Source organism: Notechis scutatus, chromosome 3, assembly GCF_049901735.1.
Source record: "Notechis scutatus isolate UNSWTSFEM ecotype Mainland chromosome 3, rNotScu1.2, whole genome shotgun sequence".
Taxonomy (NCBI): Eukaryota; Metazoa; Chordata; class Lepidosauria; order Squamata; family Elapidae; genus Notechis; species Notechis scutatus.
In genome coordinates, this window is record NC_142011.1 from 187147668 (window position 1) to 187169691 (window position 22024).

Consider the following 22024-nt stretch of genomic DNA (forward strand, 5'->3'; position numbering starts at 1 on the left):
TTTCATTGGATGGGAATTAAAGATATACTGTAATTCTATATAATTCACAATTGACATGATCATAAAGAAAAACTATCTAGCTCACTCAAAAACATATTAAAGAATATGTCACAGCTGTCCTGCAGGAAAGGAGGAGCACATAGCTTGTTTCTTTCAACAGAAATATCACTTTTGTTGTGTGCAAAAATATTACTTCCCAAGCTCAGATAAAAGGAATATGGATTTCATTTTCTGAAACTGACCCTTTTCACCACCAAGTCTTTGTCAGTTACTTTTTATACTGCATGTACAATATTTACGATATTATTACTTTCAGTTGTGATAGCTTTTCAATATGTATATTTTTCTGCATTGTTCTTCACAGATGCTTGCATCACTATCAGATGTGTGGAAATATTTTCTAATTTCCTAATCCACTTGCTATCTTCTCAGCTAATGTCATACAACTGCAAAATGCTTCTAACTTTTAAAATAGCATTTTTTTCAGCTAGCATAATTTTCTAACCAACTTTGCTTTCCACTATAAAAATACAGCAATTGCATTACAGACAAAAAGTGCTGTTCTGCCTAAAAACTTAATCAATTAGCCACACTATATATGTATATTATACGTACATCATAGCAGATAAGTTGTGATTTTTAAATATGCTAGGAGATTTCTAAAATCCTAAGACTTTTAAACTACATAATTTCAGTTGTGACAAATCAAAGCTAAATTTAGAAGGCAGAAAAGAGCTTACTGAGATTTCTTAGGTGCCTGGGTAAAAATAGGCTTTTAAGTGGGTCAGATATGTTCAGTTTCAGTTTATTATATAGACTTGACACTCCGATCACAATGTATTTCAAATAATACTATATTACTAACAAATATTAGGAAATTATTTCATTGCATATTTTTTTTAAGTTGGAAACATTAATACTTCTTTTTCAGGACTAATTATCTCCCAGTCATATATAATGCCTGGCACTGAATAGAACTATACAAGTATACATCCATGAAATAAAGATTCCATATAGAACTCTGAATCTTCTACTATGCTCTGTGGAAATACTTCTGACCAGAATTTTGGAAAATTGGTGACATAATTTCATGCCATTTTTAGGTTTTTGATATCTCCAAGTATACTCAATGCTGTTTTAAAAAATTACACCCACCACCACAAATTGCTTTTCCAAAGGAAGTATGCAAACATCACCACAACTTCGCTCCAGTGGTGGGCTGCTGTTGGTTCGGACTAGCTCGCCTATACCGGTAGTTACAACCACCGGCTGGGGCTGCTCACTTGCCCCAGTGCTATCTGGTCCTATATATCTGGCTCGTTCACCCCACCCACACAGCCCAGTTGCTTTCCATGCCTCATCAGCTCTACTCACTGTAGCTGCCATGCACAGGAAATCCCTGTGTTTTTGCAGCCACACACAAGTGGATGGGGGGCGTGCGCTGCACGCACATGCTCACATTTTCGGCAAACTGATAGTTACAGGATGTTGCATCCCACCTGGTTCTCTCCTTGTGTACGGTATCTGCTCAATTTAAAAAATGTATTAAATGAAGACCCTAGTCAAAACTTCGCTTTACTTCTCTGTTTATGGGTATATAACAGGTGGCCATTCACTAAACATAGCTTTTAAATATAGCTAAACATAAACATAGCTAAACAGAGCTGCGGTGGCATAGTGGTTAGGAATGCAGTACTGCAGGCTACTTCTGCTGACTGCCGGCTACCAGCAGTTTAGCAGTTCAAATCTTAACAAGCTCAAGGTTGACTCAGCCTTCCATCCTTCTGAGGTCACTAAACTGAAGACCCAAATTGTAGGGGCAATATGTAAATTGCTTAGAGGACTGTACAGCACTGTGAAGCGGTATATAAGTCTAAGTGCTATTGCTATTGCACCATATCAGTGCATTTTGTGATAAGGATTAGTACTTCAAGAGGTTTGCCCTATTTTTGCAGCCAATACACATAGACCTTCAAAAGTGCTATAAAACATTAAGAATACAAACTTCAAATATTTAGAAATAAGTAAAATGGGGCAAACTAAAATCTCTCTTGATTTGGTCATATCTTGCTCCTCCATTGGCCTTATTTTTTATCTTAGATTCCAGTTTTTAAAGAAAACGTGCATGCCATAAAGAAAATCATCTTTATAAAAATATATTTTTATATCTTCCTGCAAACAGACTGTGATGGCAGTGAGGATGGGGATCATCCTTGTCAGTTTCAGGATTATTATTTTTTTGTAAATATGCTTTTGAATTGTCTATGTGAATGGCAGCCATTTTGACAGAACCAAAGTAGTCCATGATCAGCTAAGGATATGACTATTGCTGCATATACTTACTCATGGAAGAGCTTCTAGATGAAAGGACCATGCATATTTGGTAGTAGAATTAAGATACGATCAATTTAAATCAAGGATTTACAATCTCAGTGACAGAATCTATTTAAAATTGCTTATCATCTATTTGACTTTAGTTCTCTATTCAGCGTTTTTATTTTGCAATGTTTGGTGTACATAATCATATACAAAACATGTATGTTTATTCCAAAAAATAGCATTTCATATTAAGTATTCACAATGTTATATAATTTTGTACATTGAATGCAAGGTGACATTATTTTAATTTATGCTAAATTATAGTCTCTCAGATGAATTATGCAGTTTATGTAATTTAAAATTGGAATTCTGTATTGGAGCTCTATATTGAGCTCTTAGAAATTAAAATTTTAACAAATTAAATTAGTTTCATTAAAGAGCTGAGTTTCACAGCCATTCCATGGGAGGTCAGCTGTCTTTTTTTCACATTTTCAGTCCTTTGCAATACAGGTAGTCCTCAACTTATGACCACAAGTGGGACCAGGATTTCCATCTTAAGATGTTGCAGCCATAAGTCAAGTTAGGCCCAATGACAATTTTTACAGAAATTGTTAAATAAATCACTGCAGTTCTTACAAAAATCACACAGTCATTAAGCGAATCCAGTTTCCCCAGTTGGTGTTTTTTTAATAGAAATTTGCAAAAAAAAAAAAAAGTTGTAGATTTCAATCATGTGACTGGTTGTAAGTGCAAGCCAGTTGCCAAAAGCCTAAATCGTGATCACGTAACTGTAAGAGTGGCACAACAATTATAAATGTGAATAAAGAGTCTCTTTTTCCGGTTGCTGCTATAACTTTGAACCATCATTAAACCATAAGTCAAGGATTACCTATATTCATTCATTTTTGTTTTCTCAATGTACTCAAGACTTTGAGTTCTTCAAACACTAGAAGAAATTTGCCACATAAACAAAAATATTTCCCATATCATACTGAAGACCAGAAGACACGCTGTTAGTGAAATAAGACTATTGCAATGCCTATTACCTGAGGTATTACATGCTGCTGCATGGTTAATCCATGAGAGGGGAAACCTGAGAGATATTGATAGATGTTTCAGTTTTGTCTAATCATATTTTCTACGAACCAAATTGGCTTCTTAATGCAGGATGAACTTTAGATAATTGTTTTCTTGTGACCTGTCTTTCATTCTGAATTGAGACACCATTTGGGAAAAACTAATTCTCTGTTGGTCACGGTGGCTCAGAGGCTAAGATGCTGAGCTTGTCGATCGGAAAGGTCAGCAGTTCGATGGTTCTAATCCCTAGTACCGCATAACGGAATGAGCTCCCGTTTCTTGTCCCAGCTACTGCCAACCTAGCAGTTCAAAACCATGTAAAATAGTGGTGGGATTCAAATTTTTTACTACTGGTTCTGTGGGCATGGCTTGGTGGGTGTGGCAGGGAAAGGATACTGTAAAATCTCCAGTCAGAGATGGCATTTGCCAGTTCTCCGAACTACTCAAAATTTCCGCTACTGGATCTCCAGAACTGGTCAGAACCGGCTGAATACCACCTCTGATGTAAAAATGCAAGTAGAAAAATAGGGACCACTTTGGTGGGAAGGTAACAGAGTTCCATGCGCCTTTGGCATTTAGTTATGCTGGTCACATGACCACAGAGATGTCTTCCGACAGCGCTGGCTCTTCAGCTTTGTAAGAGATGAGCACTGCCCCCTAGAGCAGGAAACGACTAGCACATATGTGCGAGGGGAATCTTTACCTTTAATGCTCTGTTGTACTGCTGTTCTGTATACATTAATCATCCAACTTTGTTCTTTCACCATATCTTCTTTCTCTGACATTTATAGATATCTTCTCTTTTAGATCATAACACTTCTATCATTGATATACAGCTTTGATGCTTCATCATTGCTTATCCTATCTTTGAAATATACCGTAACCTTTCTCCAAAATAAAATAACGTCCATAAAATATGTCATCTGAATTTCTCACCTACTTGTTGCTAATGTGATTTCCTGCCTATTATTATGTGAATTTATAAATTATGTATTATGCACCATTGGATTACTAACTACCTGATTATCCTTTCCATGATTAGAAGGGAAGACGTTTGGTACCTGTCTACTCCAATAACCTCTTTTTAACCATGAATACCATGCAGAACTTCATTTCTTTCCTGTGTAAGATTCATGACAACTGATGTTTAGCAGTGTTTCTAATCATTACAAAATAAAATGGGAGAGTGGGAGAATTGGTACATCTGGCTGCAAACTACAGAAGGCATGATCATAATTCAGCAAGAGGGAGGAGGAGGAGGAAATAACTACAGCCATAGCTTTTGGTGTTCAAAGTTTGGATGCTTTTGAAGGTGCATCTGAAGATCACTTGTTACTTGCAGCGCTGCTAATTTGGTGTATTTAACTCTTTTTGTGAAACCTAAAGAGGGATTATTTCTCATTTTTCCCTTCCTTGACTGGTTATCTCTTTCTTCCTTTCTAATTTCCTTCGCTGTCCAATGAGGCTAGTTTTCCTTATTGCATATTCAGCCTGTTTTTATTATTTGTTTATTGTTGCTATTTTTGTTGTTGTTCCTTCTACTCCTTTCACTGTTTCTGCTGGAAAGAAGAAGGGAATTATATCTGTATATAAATGTATGTATATGCTCGTACTTTTGTACTTCTAAGTGGTTTATGTGGGTGAAAATGAATACAGTACAATACCTTACTTTAAAGACAATTGATTTTAATTAGTAGACATTAATTACAATTAAAAATGTAGTTTATATGTAATTAATACTTTGGTGTGACCTGGCTGAGTGCTTTCTTGCAATGTGAGGCATCTGGCAAATGTTTTGAAGAGTTAGAAAATTGTACTTACCTAAATACATTTTTAGAGGATAGAGATTAATCATCTTTCCCATATACTTTGAGGAAAAGCAACAGAAGTACTTTAATGAAGAATAAATTAACTTTATTCCTGTGGTTTGTAGCTTTTAAAACTGCAAAGGGGAAACTATTGTAACACTGAAAGTTTGACTGTTGAGTCACAAATGTATAAAATATTTAAAATCACAGTCCCTTGTCATCATTGCTCCATATGGTAGGCTATTTTCTGACATCTTACATATAGAAATTTAGCAAAGTTTCTATAGCGAACTATTTCCTAACTAAATATAATCACAGTTTTGCATTGTACTTTATGCTGCAAGATATAAAAATAGCAGATGCACCAGTTTGGATATGCTTCAAAACATATTAAGATATACATTTACAGAAATTCTAAGCATACTACATGTCCTCTTAGATGAGTACATTGTTCAGGATTTAACACTCATTTTATTCTTCACAATTATATATATATATATATATATTCAACTTTGTAACAATGTGGTGTTTTTTTTAGTACACTGCTTAGAATAATTCGAGATTGGGGCAATTGATAAATGCAATAAATAAATAAACTTAAAGTTTGAGTATTAAGCTGGAGTTTATTTTGTCACTCAATTTCAACCTCAGCAACTACTCATAGTAATATTCAGCATTTAAATATTAAACAACATTCAGAGTGTTTTGTTTATGGGAAGCATTTGGATTAGCAGAATATTACTGTTGTTACACTAGTTTCTTGTTATGGTCAAATTCAGTACAGCACCTGTTAAATTCAGAGAAAGCGATGATTAAAATATTATCCTTCTTTAGAAAGGAAAGGAAATACCAATTTGCTTTGCAAATATCAAAATTATAATATATGTTTTCTTGTACAAAAACTTGCTTCAATATGCTATTTGATTTTAGTGTCTGGAAATTCCTGAAAACATTAGATTAAGATGATACTGAAGTAGCAGATACATGGGGAACCTATGTACACGGAGGCTGCTATACAAAGACAATATTGTGGTGACAATAATATTCTTCTAGTTATTTAACTTCACTAGATTTAGAGATTGTTCAAGAAAATAGAAGAGAATGCTATATATACCTCCTTTTGAGTTCCTGAATGAAAGGTGAAATGTAATGAATCCATGAAGAATTTAAGCAACAGATGCAAAACATATATACCAATATCTTGTTTCGCTTTTTTTGGGTAGTTTCTGACTAGATAAAAGGATACTTCTTGATCCAAATATAATTATTTATGCTTAAACTAATTTACATGATAAGTTCTTTCCCTTAATGCAATGGTTATTATACTGGCTGTCCATAGAGTTATTTTCCAATTTAATTGCTAGGTGGAAAACCTAATTACACAGGCAAAATTATTTTCATACCTTCAGTGTAAATAAAACTGTTTGACTGTGCATGTTTAACTTTGAAGATCATATGTAGGTGATAATTGTAACAACTACCATTAAAATAATGTCTCCTAAGCATTTTAGTGTTATTGCAAAATTGTACAACTCTGAATTTCTATGTTTTTATTGGCCATTTAAATATATTTCTATTTATATGGATACTTGATACAACTAAGTGTATTTTCCTTTTTTTTCAGAAGCAGGTGGTAAAAAATTGAAGAGTACAGTACAAAGAAGCACAGAAACTGGGTTGGCTGTGGAGATGAGAAATTGGATGACACGTCAGGCCAGCAGGGAGTCTACAGATGGCAGCATGAACAGTTATAGCTCAGAGGGAAAGTAAGTCCTGACTGTAATTGTAAGTAAATATCTCTAAAACAAATGTCATTGATTTAAATTGGGTTTAAGATCACAACATTGCATGTGAACATACATCATTCTAAATCCCAGTGAGGTTAACTGAATATAGAATATCATTTTTAAGAAGCAATAAATGTGATTCTCTCCCTCTCTTGATACTGGGACGTCATTTCCAACAAAAACTCTCATATATACATATATGAATATTTCATTTATGTATATATGAAAAATATATTTTTATTCTACAAATATGTTGCTTTTCATGGATCTTAGCAGAGCTTATCACTTTGCTATCACTTGGTGATGTGAGAGCACCCAGACTGTCACCAGCTACTCTTCCTCCTGCTGAATTTTCCTATACCCCACAATACTAGTTTCAGGACTGGTTGTTTAGACTGGCAATCACATAAATACGGCTGTCACCTTCTTTACATATGTAACGAAGTAAAAGAAGGGCTGTCATAGAGTATGCATTTAATGGGATACAAAAATAGCCTACCCTTCTTTCCCCAACATCCTTCTATCCTTCTAGCATGCCTGGCCACTGCTGTATACCAATAGGCAAGATAGAAGGGAATGATGGGATTTTATTTCAACACAGTTGGTAGGTACCAAGTAGGAAAAGGCCGTTGTGGAAGGACAGTGGCATCTCTAGAAAGAGCACAAAGCCAAGATGTTGATCACCACAGTATAATCAGTGGTGGGATTCAGCCGGTTCACACTGATTTGGATGAACTAGTTGTTAAATTACACACCCACCCACTCCGCTATGAAAATGGATCCTGGGGCCTGCCCTGTGCTGCAATGAAGAAATGGGTAATGGAGAGGCTGGCGCAAGTGAAGGAGAAGGTTGCTTTCCCTCTTTCTTCTCCCTGTTTCTCCTCCTCTCCTTATGCCAGCCACTTCATTTTCCATTTCTCCATTGCAGCACAGTGCCCAGGATCCACTTTGATAGAGGGAGGGGGTAATTTAACAACCAGTTCTCCCAGGGTCAGGTTGGCCATCACAAAATCCCGCATGTGCGGCTAAGCTGGAGGATGGGGATGAGCCACGCCTCCCATGACAGCCAACCTGACCCTGGGCGAACTGGCTGTTAAATTATTTGAATCCCACCACTAAGTATAATCAAAACTCATATCTTTTGTATGTGTGTGTTGCATACCTGCACAAAAGGGGCAGGGCTTCAGGTACACCAGGGGTGTCCAACCTTGGCAACTTTAAGACTTGTGGACTTCAACTCCCAGAATTCCTCAGCCAGCAAAGCTGGCTGAGGAATTCTGGGAGTTGAAGTCCACAAGTCTTAAAGTTGCCAAGGTTGGACACCCCTGAGGTACACCACCATGACTGCCATTTTGAGTTTTGCTGTCTCTGTTAGACCAGTGTTTCTCAACCTTGTGAAGTTTAAGATGAGTGGATTGCCACTCCCAGGATTCCAGAAATTCCAGTCTCTCAGTACTTCAACTGTTAGAATTCCCCAACTATGGGGGTTTGAAATCCACCTATCTTAAACTTGCCAAGATTCAGAAACACTGGTTTAGACACTATTATATATGTATGAAGTTAACTATCTTGAGCAACATTCAAGGATGGAATTCAACCGGCGTTACTATCGGTTCGGTGATTATGTTTTGCGTGTGTAGAATAACCTTAGGCTGTGCCGCCCGGACAGCTGAAAAGTGCTGCACGTAGGTGCATAGCATTGGAAAAGTCTCTTTTTCCCTGCTTTTAAAACCTCAGCTGTGCTGCGCAAAGCAGCTGAGGTTGAAAAAGCAGGAAATAAAGGGCAGGTAAGAGCCTGGGCAGGCGGGTGGGCCAAACAGCAGCAAACACAGAACCAGTTTGGTGTCTGCTGCTCTTCAGAGCTACCGGCTCTATAGAACCAGGCAGAACCAGTAGCATCCCATCCCTGGCAGCATTCATTTGAAGAGACAGGAGGTAAAATAAGCCATGTGATCATTTCTCAATGACACTGCAAAAGAAATAGTTTACATTGATTTCAAATATCTTTTCAGCCAGTCAAAAAAAAAAAAAAAGCCAGATTATTTAGAAGATAGGGAAGACATCCCAGTAGCTGTGTTCCATCTGGCAATGCAGGGCGTTTTGCAATATTATAACAAATATGCTTATCTAAGGCAAACTCTTTTGTCTTCATTCAGTGTCATTCTTCACATATAATTTGAAAGAGGCTTAGAGTAACTCTTGAAAATGAAATACTCTTGAGAACAAAGGAACTGCTTACATGACATACCTTTAATTAACAACATTTAAATTCAATATTTGACTGAAAATATGAGCAGGAAATGTGTTCTGCCCAGTTTGGTTCTTTTCAGAAATTATAGAGCCTTGGTGGTGCAGTGGTTAGAGTGCAGTACTACAGGCTACTTCTGTTGACTGCCATCTGCCTGCAATTTGGCAGTTCAAATCTCACCAGGCTCAAGGTTGAGTCAATCTTTTATCCTTCCGAGGTGGGTAAAATGAGGACCCAAATTGTTGGGGGAAATATGCTGACTCTCTAAACCGCTTAGAGAGGACTGTAAAGCACTGTGAAGTGGTATATAAGTCTAAGGTCTCAGTCAATTGTATTACCATATTAAAAGCCACATTTAAAACACTGTAAAATACAATAAAGAATGTGTTTTCCCCCCCATATAAGCTACTTAAAATCTTTTGGTTCCAGATCAGACTCTAGAATACAAGTAATATGATCAAAAATATTTTTAAGATCAAATAAAATATTCAGCATATTCAGTAATAAATTTATTTTTTGTGTCATAAAATAACAATTTGTAAATGTACAGTAGATATGGAGTGGAACATAACTAATGTTGCCCATGATTATAATATAATTTATAATGGATCTTTGTGTTAGAACCATCTTAGTAAAAAGAGATGTGTTTTCTATTAGTTTGATCTTTCCTGGTGTGCGGTTGGCAGCAGATAGCCAATTCAGTGATTTCCTGGATGGACTTGGCCCTGCACAGCTTGTTGGACGCCAGACCCTAGCTACTCCAGCAATGGGTAAGAAATGTTGACATTTGAATAATCACACTCAAACTGTATTGCTCTTGGTCAACCATCTATATTCACTTTAGATTTCTTGGAATAATTTTGACTTAAAATAGATTTGAAGAGGAAGGAAAACACTCAAACCTACACACATGCACACAAAACCCCCACACCTCAGAGTGATTATGAGCATCTGTTGTCGTTTTTCTTAACATTTGGCCCTGCATGGTCACAATTTTTCCATTATGCTTATCTAAGTCTTAAAGCAAAACTAGCAGTATACAAATGACAAGGGATTTTCTTTCAAGTAGTTTAATGTTGTAGCAACTCAGAGTCGCTTCTGTAGAAAGTTAGCACCCACCCCTCTCCTAGAAGAATGAAATATTCTAGGAAATATTAAAAAGGCAGAATATTATATTTCCTTGGATGAGAAAAGGAGAGACATGTTTTTGAAGACAAAGAGCAGCTCCCTACAGATCCCTGCCCCCAGCAGGTGCCAGCCTATCTACAAAACAAAAGGCCTTCAGCTCCAGGATGATGGGATTATCCTTCAGGGTAAAGCCATTCAGCCACAACAGGAAAGCCCCTTCATTACATCACCCAGCAAGTTTCAACCAAGCCTGTGACACAGCCTACAAAGTTAGCTAAGACCCCTGCCCCCTGGGAGGCTGACAGCCAGTAGGATACTTGTCCTTGCTACAGGAATAGGAAGCTCTAGTTCAAAGCCCAAGAGACAGTGTAAATAACACTCACTCCCCACTCCATGTGCTCAGCTGCCCGGGACTCAAAACCCATGTGGTCCTGTTCACCATTAAACCATTTTCCCAAGCAGCCTCCATGTTTCCAGTGTCTTTCTCCCCACTTGGAACTGAACCCAGAGGGACATTTCTTCTAACACTTTGAAGTGAGATGGGTGGCAAAGAAATTTAATAAATAAATGCCTTGTGGCTAATTAGCATGGACAAGGAAAGATTGACTCAAGGTGGCTTCTGTGTCTAAAATCTCGATCTCCCCTCTCATAATCCAGCACTTTAACACTATTCTATATGGCTTTATTGCAACTGTTAATATCTAACCTCTAGAAAACATCATGGTGTTTTTATGGAAAATTATAATTAGATATATGGCTGATTGGGAAAATAAATCCTCTAGCAGTATTTCTCATCCTTTTTTCTCCCGTGGCTCACTTCAACCTTGCTTTTCTCCTGTGACCCCTTGTCCAATTCTATTATGGATACGGACATGGAACAATGCCTTTTCTGGCATCAGCTAGATAGTGTTTGTAGTATCATACACATCACTTTTCTTTGCCTCTCTTGGCACATACCATGATCCTCCACTATATGTTTTTCTTGCTACACATTTGATTTTAATGTACCAGAAAATAAATTACAAGAAATAACTTTAAAATGTAACTGAAGACAATCACAATGAACAGTCCCACTGATTTCCCATGGGATGAGATTGCAGTTTTCAAGGCAGGTAAATATCAAAAATACATTAAAAAAATGCTTTTATGCATTCGCACATGTGCATGAGCCACAGACATTCCTTTACAGGGACTGTACTTAGTTTATCACAGAACCAGGTTTTGCCATAAACTGCAAAACTTTTGATACAAAATTATATTTATATATTTATATTTTATACATGCCCTGTGATTAAAGAAATAACTAGACACACTGTTCAGACAATCTGAACTCGTTGCTTTGTAGCTGTAGGAAATGTATTTTGTTATTTTTGGATAGATTTCGCCCCCTCAGTAATAATGGCATATTGTATATACATGTACGCTAAAACTGCAGAGAAAAACAGCTCTTTGCATAATATGCACATCCTGTTAAGACATGGTCCCTAAACTGAAAAAAAGCAGGACAATGTTATAGTTATCTCTAAATGAAGTGGCCATGGAGAACAATATGCATTTGGGTAATACTGGTAATAATACTGGTAGAGCAGGCAGTAATGCAAGAGCAGATAAATGAAGTGGCTCAGACATGCGTTTTCAGTTGACTGCTACTGCTGATATGTCAACTGGATGCATGTTATAAATGCTGAAAATTAAAAAGTCTAATGGGATTTTGTATGATTATACATTCTGTTAAAAGATTTCTGTATGGTTTTGATACTTCCATGAAAAACCCTTTACAGTGGATACAAGTTCATAAATCAGACCCTGGTACAAAGAACAAACACTGTTACCGTGGTTAAGATCTTCCCTTTCCATGACATTGTGGGAGCAAATCAAAGATAAACTCTTTAAAACAGTTCTATATGTTTTTCAACTTTAGCCCTCTTGAAGTATCCCATAGCCCCCAGTTGAGAACTGCTGTCCTATCCTTTACGTTGTTAATAATAGAAATAGAAAAACTATTGTTCAGTCCTATAAGTCAGAATCTAGTACAATCGAGTGATCAGATGTAGTTTTCAGTTAAACTGAATTGATGATGAAGTACAGATGAGTTATTTAGTCATTTACTTTCATGTCTATTTATATAATCCCAGACTGTAAGTGTTTGTGCATGTGTGCACGCATTCATACAATTGCACCTTTTTCATTTAAATAGTTGCATTTTTTTGTCTCTTTAGGTGATATCCAAGTTGGAATGATGGACAAAAAGGGACAATTGGAGGTAGAAATAATAAGAGCACGAGGCCTTGTTGTAAAACCAGGTTCAAAGACACTGCCAGGTAAAAGAAGTATGCTTAGCTCCCAGAACTATAAATGCTGTGATAGTATGGGAGCAATTCATTTTTCCATAACCTTAACTTTTCCATAACCACAACATTTAGTGAAAGTAGTCTCAGCTTTACGGTACTGAACATCCCCGTAGGGTCCTCTTCTTTAGAGATGAGATCTGCACAATACAGAGTATTACCTTTATAATTCAATTTTCTTAATTCTGTCCCAGTTTTGATATATAAAATTAATTAACAATGCTAAAACTCTTAGTATGACTGGTCTTTGGTGCTCTCTGAGCTTTGTGGCTTTCTTGCAGACGTTTCATTATCCAAACTAGGTAACATCATCAGTGCTAGTAAGGAGTGGAGTTTGCTCTAAGTTTATATACTAGTCGCTTGCCCTGTCAGTGTTGATGGGGGTGGTCTTAAAATTTGTTTGGCTGGGCTGTCTTGTTTGGCAGTTCCTTGATTGAGGTATTGTTCACTTGATTACTGGTCTGATGTTAATGTTGGAGCTAATCTATGTTTATCTGGATGCTGATTGGTGGTGGGAAGGCACTTTGGTCTTTTTGGTCCCTTTTTTACTTTTGTTTCTTTTGCATAGTATATAGATATTGTTTATGTCTATCTGTCTATTGATGGCTAATTTGTCAGAGTGCCAGACTTCTAGAAATTCTGTAGCATTTTTGGTCTAGGATGGTCACAGTTTCCTAATTGAAACCACGATTAAATCTGAATTCTAAGCTAAACTCTTAGTATTCTTGGGATCCAAAGCAGTGGTGGGATTCAAATTTTTTTTACTACCGGTTCTGTAGGTGTGGCTTGATGGGGCGTGGCAGGGGAAGGATACTGTAAAATCTCCAGTCAGAGGTGGTATTTGCCGGTTCTCCGAACTACTCAAAATTTCTGCTACTGGTTCTCCAGAACTGGTCAGAACCTGCTGAATACCACCTCTGATCCAAAGCTTCCACTGTGAATTGTCCTTCTGCTTTGGTTAGTTTTCTATTGAAGACTAAACATCTATCGAACCCTGAAGCAATACTGCTAGTATTTGCTGATTCCCAATGCTCGGGAAAAGGGACAAAGGATGGAAAGACAAGCTTGCATAAGTAATTTTGGTCATTCATAAATGCACTGTGTGAAGATATATTCAGCGGAAGCTAAATATCACTGACTGCTCAAGACCATAGCTAATGTGAACATTTTCTTAACAGTTGTTTATATTTTTTCTTCCAAAGCACCCTATGTAAAGGTGTATCTATTAGAAAATGGAGTCTGTATAGCCAAAAAGAAAACAAAAGTGGCAAGAAAAACGCTGGAACCACTTTACCAGCAGCTGTTGTCATTTGAAGAGAACCCTCAAGGGAAAGTTTTACAGGTAATTTGCATCACTACTGTGCAGATTAATCATGTTTATTCGTTGAACTAACAGAATATAGAACAAAATATGATAACAAAACTGTAACTGTTAAAGACTACTTTCATAAAGGTAAAAAAATGAGATTCACTCAAAAAGTAAATGCTTCTGAAATTATATTAAAATTCTTCTTTAGAAAACAATACAAACCTACATCTATTGGTGGATATACTTATTACAGAACTCACTCAGAAGAATTAAATGAACTAATTCCAATGGTGAGACAATCTATGCATAAAATATGGATGGATGACAAACACAAACAATTAATGCTAGACATGAATGCTCAACAATGGCCATTTGAAATATCAAATTAAGATGGTTTGGATTGTGCAAATAATACATCCACAATACACAATCCAATACAACCAATCACTGAAATTACAGATGAAGAATTATTATCGGTAGACACTCAACAAACAAAACAAACCATAAACAAACCATACATTAAAAGCAAAAAAGAACTAACTCTACAATCTACAATTAAATTACTTGTATCCAAATACATTTACACTGAAGAAGGGGATTGCTTCCCATAAAATATTTCAGTTGAACTGAAAGAGACCCTGAAAAAAATCCCATTCAATAGTTAATGTAAAATATACATACTAAAAAAAGAATGGAAGAGGAATAAATGGATTAATGCAAATAAACACACTTTTGTCTCCACCTTTAATATGGAGAAGACGTCCCTGAAAAGGTAGGATTTCAATAGCCAATGTAAAGGCAGGCAGTTCTCACACATGAAGAAAAGCATTCCGAAGAGTCAGCAACCCCATCAAGGAAATCCTTCTGTAAGTGACCATAAGGTAGCATTGTTAATAAGGTTTCCCTAGGGAAGGGAAGTGCTTAAACAAGCATATAATAGAGAAGGCATCCTACTAGAAGCTGCAGATGAGGGTGAATAGACCATATGATGACCACAGACCCCCCAAAGAAAAGGCCACCATAGTAATATCTGACATCAGTACAATTGAGCGGGTTCAGAAGTATTTCTCGAGAAAAATCTTGCACTCTTCGGTACACAATAGAATTCCCTATGCTATTAGGCTCAAAATTCTCGGTTTGGCTAACTTAGAACTGCATCACTTGCGGTCAGACCTAGGTATTGCATACAAAATTATATGTAGTAATGTTTTACCTGTAAATGACTTTTTTGTTTTAATCGCAATAATTCACCCATTAACAACCGCTTTAAACTCAATGTAAATCGTTCTACACTTGATTGTAAAAAATATGATTGCTGTAATAGAGCGGTCAAAGTCTGGAATGCTCCATCTGATTCAGTTGTTTCAGCTACAAATTTTAACAGTTTCATTCACAAATTGACTTCCGTGGACCTTACATAATACTTAAGTGGTTAGTAGAGGGGGCGTGCATAAGTACACTAACGTGTCTATTGTCCCTGTCAGTGTATTTTTATTCTTTTATTCTTGTTCTCCTTTTTGTTTGACAAATTCAAATAAATAAATAATTAAGCCAATAAATAAATAAATATATTGCATGATCATTAACAATAATTACTCATTACTCAGGGCAGACTTTACATGGTATAAAACAATTTAGCATTGTTTAAGAAAACAGAATTGTCCTGGGAATTTGAAAAAGAAGTGGGGAGATCAATTACAAAGAGAGTCGCTGTAGAGTTGGCAGTATAACAACAACAAAAAAATGGACTGTGATTTCCATTGCATCTACATCAAAGGGACATCTTCATTCAGCAAAGGGGATTTTTCTGTACCAGGAAACTCTGAATTCTAGCCTTGTCTTCAACCCAAACCAGCGGAATGTCCTTGGACCAGACACTTTCTCTCAGCCCTAGAAAGAATGAATGACAGACTACTGAAAATCCACAGGCATCGTATCTGCTTGTGCCTGTCGCCCAAGGTCATTCCCACCTACCATTATAGGTCATTGGCACTTGGACAAATACGGTAGACTGTTCCTCTTCAGCAATGGCACATCTGCCCAGTCAGCTAAGGGTTGGTAATAGGCACGCTAACTACAGAAGTCAGAAGCCTGTGACAATGATAACTGTAGAAGCGCCCGTGAATTATTTACTATAAACTTTTAAATGGAGAATTTTTATAGGAGTGGAACACTTACCATTCCTTTTAAGGCAGGGACAACCACTCTATCATTCAAAGAACTTCACCATCTGGTTCCATGAGTTAAACAAAATGAAAGGTCAAGCGAAGAACATTGTAGCAGTGTAGCAATACAACCCCTCTTCATCATTTTGGATCTTAAACATTTACATTCTGCATGCTGTAATGAACCAGATGGTGCACTGAACATCTCAGTAGCTACTACAACAAAAGCAGTGTACATCTCAGTCTGAAGTGTACAAAAGGGTTTGCTGGGTGGCTACTTGAGACATTATTCAAGTTGCAAGCCTTTTTTTTAATATCACCCACCATCATGCAATAGCTGTGTGTTTCTCCATTGAACTCCATTGAACTTCTCAAGATGTGTTACACATCTTGTGCTGATAAAAGTTTCTTTTCTGGTTGCTTCCCATAAAATCAGAAAGAAGCCCCTGAAGCATTTGGGGATTTCCTTAAACAACCCCCTAAGCAGCAAGGAAACAGTAGCCTGAGTTTCAGTTTGGGGTGGGAGAGCAAGTAGGGAACAGGGAGTAGCTAATATTAGCTGCTAAGTTTTACGTAGGCCATATGCCCATGGGGATTCTCAGTCATCCAGGTCATGGTTGCCCCAAGGATGCTTTTTCAAAAGGCAACTAGAATAGAATAGAATAACAGAATTGGAAGAGAGCTTGGAGGTCCAACCCCTGCTTAGGCAAGAAATCCTACACCGCTTCAGACAAATGGTTATCCAATGTTGTTTTAAAAAAACTTCCAGTGTTGGAGCTTTCACAACTTCTGGAGGCAACTAGACTTTTTGTTTTTTCTTTGAAGATGTTTCGCTTCTCATCCAAGAAGCTTCCTCAGCTCTGGAATCTTGTAATGTGGAAACATCTTCAAAGAAAACCCAGAAAGTCCAGTTGCCTCTTGAAAAAGCACCTTTGGGTTAGGCCCTATGCCTTTCATCTATCCTTCAATTCCTTCGTGCCTCGGTTGCAAGTTGTTTTTCTGTTCTGCTCTAGGATATTAATTTAATATAGTGAAGGCTAACCTCCCTCCCCCCAGCTGTTTTATGGCTTAATACTGTTTTAAGCTCTCTGTTATACGAATCCATTTCCAACTTTATAAACAAATAATATCCTACCTTGCTTTTACATAAATATTTAACATACACATAGAGACATCCATCTTGTTTTCCCATTTGAGATAAGCATTTTTATGCAGAGTGCAGAGAAAAAGAGTTAGCTAAAGAAATTAAATGATAATAAGAAAAAGAAATATAGCTAAAACTATTTTATACTATTAAAATCTACCATAGCTTCTGCAAAGTTTTCTATCTTTGCAAACCATACTACCTCCAACTATCTCCATATTTTCATATATCTTTCTGAGGAACTCATCAAAACTCATCAACCTCATCCAGCATCAGGTCCTCGCTTTCTTTCAACCATTCACTCTTTCATAGATCAGTTGTAGAAGTTCTCATTCATCCTTTCTATGAACCCCAAACTAATAACAATAAGAATTTATTTCATACTGGGTACTCTGTTTTGTATTCAATCTGCATTAATTTAGCAACCAATCACTGTTTGACTCTACCTTCTTGTTTTACTACCTGCTGTCTCTCATCTTTGCACATCTGAACATTTCTTCATCCCTTTCTTCTTCTTCTCCCTGCTCTGGTCTTTTGCCATTTATGTATAACTTGCTATTTTTTTTTCTTATAACAGCTATCCTTATCTTGGATACATCATTTTCTATATTACTTGTTGTATTATACAGCCGTAATTTATTGCAAATTATTTGGGTTCTCAGCCAACAAGACAGTATCATCTTTGTACAAAGATTCACATCCTGACCAACTCACTGCTAATGACATCAACATTTATTTGTAAATGCATTAAATAAAAAAAGGGGGAAACACACGTTCTCATCTTACTCAACATCCAACTATTTACTAAGTTTTCCATTTATTCTCACCCATGCTTTCTTATCCTGTGTCATTCTTACTGCGTTCAGTAATCAGCCTTTATCTCTATAGTCATTTAAAATGTTCCAGAATTCCAGCTGATTTATTTTGTCATATACTTTCATTAAATCAGCAAACACAATTTTCTTGCTGCATTCATGTGGTTATTAATGACAATTTGAAGTGCAAAAAAAAGTATTATATCCATCACTATATGGCATAAAGCTGTACTGCGTTTCCTAAATTTTAGTCATTGTTACTTCTCATACTTTTTCTAGCAGAATTCTACCAAACAGCTTCCTAGGCATACTTCGCAAAATTAATCCTCTGTTGTTTTTCACATTCACTCTTGCTATTTTCTCTTTTTAGAAGGGAGCAAAAATAGCATTATTCTCATAGTCAAACACTGTCTAGCCTGGAGATTTAATAGTTGTCTTCCATTCTTATGCTAATCAGGTCTAACCCTGATTTATTTTTCCAAAATTAGCCAAAGTAAGCTAGATGCTCCCTCCTGCTGTGACCTAAATAGAAGTACAATACAACATTATGACTGGAAACCGCAGCAAATAAAAATTAAATCCAAGACTGCAGATTAAAAGTCTCATAGCGTATTTGGTAAAAAGTCACATAGAAATAGCTATGTTGTAGTTATTGGGAGCTGCTTCCAGATTATCATTCATATAGCCATACTTTAAACTGTAAACAATTATTTAGGTTGATACGTTTAAATCTATTTTGGAAGAAAATAGATAAGCACCTTCCAACTGTATTTATTTATTTATTACATTTATCATTCTGAAAAAGTTTAAAGTGTTTAAAAAGAAAAAAAAACTGAGAGATAGATCTGGAATGAGATTCAAGACAGATTACCAGTCATTCGGATATGAAAGGACCTAAATTCAGATGATGTTCTACTTTTTATCTATCCAGTGTTGCAGTACTGAAATATCTTCAAATCTTTACACTGGTCCAAATTAAGTTGTTAGCTTGAGAACTATTAAGGAACAGATCTCATGACCTTTGCTGAATGGGAAATGACCAGGAGACTTCAGGCCTGAAGGATTCCACTGATATAGAAAGAACACTTTAAGAAAAAGCTATGGCAAATTACTCTGAAATTCTTCCCAAGTATGTGAACTTGTTCAGGTTATCATCAGAGGTTTATCTTGGACTTGCAGTCTTTACCCTTTCAAAGAAATACTTTTGTTCTATTTACCTGTTCTTATAGGTAAAAGGTGGAATCAATGACTTGTGTTCCTTTTATGCTGTCATTTTTATAGATATTTGTGCAGCTTTGATTGCAACCCTGCTACAAAATGTACTAGGAAGGGAGTTATTATCAGACATTTTCAGCAGGCTAGCAAGGTTTGAGTTATTGCTTACTCCACATGCCAGCCTTAGTAAAGTCAAACAATGTGCCTTGATTTTATAATGAATAGCATTTTTAGGATTTTAGAGTTAGTACTAATTAATTAGTACTGGTTAGTACTAATTAAATTTTGGGGATATCCTTTTGCATTTGCAAACATAATTTGCAAAGTCTTTTTTATGTAATCAAATGTGTCGGTCAATGTTTTAAATAATGAAGAGATTTTTTGGTTGGATTTAGCTCTGTTAGAATCTAAATTTTAATCTTCATTTGAGATGAAATGTAACATGAGCCATCTAAGGCCATTCCGTTCTTCAAAAGTTAAGGGACTCTTTAGGTACATCATAATATGGCTCAGGGAGAAGATTAAATTAGAAAAGAGCCAGGAATGAACTTAAGTAAAAGTAATTTGGACTCCAAGCAGTGTTTCCAGCTCATATTTTTCTTGTTGGGTTCATTAAACCAGCACATATGAATCTATCCATCTCAGAAATATTCTACATAAAATATTGGATTTCCTTCGCTATTTCCTTAAAATATATTATTTCTTTTTAATCCAACAGATTATTGTATGGGGAGACTATGGGCGTATGGATCATAAATCCTTTATGGGAGTGGCACAGATACTTTTAGAAGAACTGGACCTGTCCAATATGGTGATTGGCTGGTTTAAACTATTTCCTCCTTCGTCCCTAGTAGATCCAACTTTGGCCCCTCTTACAAGAAGGCCTTCCCAATCATCTCTCGAAAGTTCAACAGGACCGTCGTACGCTCGCTCATAGCAGCTGTGAACTTTATCATAGCAACCAGCGTTACAAAAAAAAAAAATTAACAGGTCGCAAGCTCTGGTAACACTGCATGCTTAATGTTGCGTCTTTGGAGCCTGTTTCTAGGGCTAGAAAGCGATCCTGTATTCTCAGAGGAAGTTGCACACATTGTGCTCTAAAGGAAGTCCTCAGGTGAAGGAGTGGAACTGGAAGAACTGAATGGTTTGGAGTTCAGTAACACTCAACTTTTAATCCAATTTGAAGCCATGGATTAAACTAAAGAATCAAGTTGTCTCATACAACAAGAATCCCTTCAATGGCACGTCTATTTTCTTGTTCCCTTTTCTTTACTGGCCCTTTCCTGCCCGCACCCACCCAAGCCTGGTTATGCCACAGATATATGGAACTACCCAAAGAAGTCGTGCTAGAAGAAAAAAAGAAAAGTGAGCTGTCATTGCATTCATTAACAGCAGAGGAAACTTGCCTTATCAGAAAGCTTGAAGACTTAGAGTGGCAGGCTTTGTAACTCCGGCTACTAATCAAATCCAGCGTGGACTAATTGAAAAGTAAAATCCTGTGGCTATACTGTACTGTATGAATTAAAGACACTTTTTTTGCATGGACACAGATTATGCTGAACATTTAAAATTATTTTCTTGGGGCTGCAACTTGCAAAAAAAAAAAAAAAGAATAAATCAGCCATTTTCAACAATTTATATTATTTTTAAAAATAAATTTCACTAGTGCATGGTTTTAAAAGGGAGAGAATGCAACAAGGTGATAGACACACCAAGTTATCATTCTTTAAACCAATCATGGTCTGTGTTTTTGCAGACAACAATGACAAATTAATAATTTCTAGCAAATACTCAAATTATGTTTATGTGACAAGAAATAAATGTAATATATTAAATTTATTTAAATGTAAAAGGTACAAGCCTTGTAAAGTTCAAAATATGTGCAAATTGTACACTTCTTTCCCTTCTTGTTTCCCCCATCCTCCTTTTGCCCTCTCGTTGCTGTCCTGGCTCCCAGGACGATCATTATCCTTCGAAATTGCTACTTTTTGACTTACTACTACTCTCAAGCTCCCTATTTGATTCAGGGATACAGACTGATTCTGCATTTCTGAAATCTTTGAGAAAAAAATTGTTTAAGAACTTTTTTCAAGCATGTTGAAAAGAATTTTGCAACATGGCTTGGGGAGTACCTTACAATAATTCAGCATGTATTTGATAACAAATTGAACTTTTTGCTGTTTATTGTACAGTGCATGAAAAACTTTTCCCTCTCACCTTCAAATTGAATTCTACAGCAAAATACTGGAATCATGTGGCCATTTGTAAAACGTCTTTAATAAATTTGTTTTCAGCACCAGCATCATTCATTCAAAGGTTGAAGTATCATTTCTAGATAAAGAAATATCAGAACAGTCTTGGTAAATATCAGCATCTTATCACTTCCATTGAGCCAAATAAATTGCTACCTATTAAACTCTTCTGTTCAGTTTTCATAAACTGGGATGGGAAATCAGTGAATATGAACTTGACATTCAAGTCATAATTTGAGCTGCAGTCCTGTATCTACTTAATATTTCTATTAATGAGAATCACATGCCCAAAGAGATTGCAGGTTTTTTTTTAAATTCTTAAACGCCTTAAACAAAGTACATAACATTTATTAATTTTGACACCCATCACCAAGAACCTAAAATGCACATGTTGCAGGTATTTGAAGAA

General features: G+C 36.4%; 1 protein-coding gene across 3 annotated transcripts in view; it reads left to right on the forward strand.

The window, feature by feature from the left end:
* RIMS2 (regulating synaptic membrane exocytosis 2) overlaps positions 1–21659 on the forward strand; it is a 286641-nt gene extending 264982 nt beyond the window's left edge. For 2 of the 3 annotated variants that reach the window (XM_087962082.1, XM_026689948.2), the window contains 5 exons: positions 6829–6970; positions 9897–10009; positions 12587–12688; positions 13918–14057; positions 20082–21659. In XM_087962082.1, coding sequence (XP_087818208.1) covers positions 6829–6970; positions 9897–10009; positions 12587–12688; positions 13918–14057; positions 20082–20300 — 716 coding nt within the window. In that variant the 3' untranslated portion in view covers positions 20301–21659. The remainder of the gene's footprint in view (positions 1–6828; positions 6971–9896; positions 10010–12586; positions 12689–13917; positions 14058–20081) is intronic. The other variant, XM_087962081.1, reaches the window with a different exon arrangement.
* Positions 21660–22024: the final 365 nt, after the last annotated feature.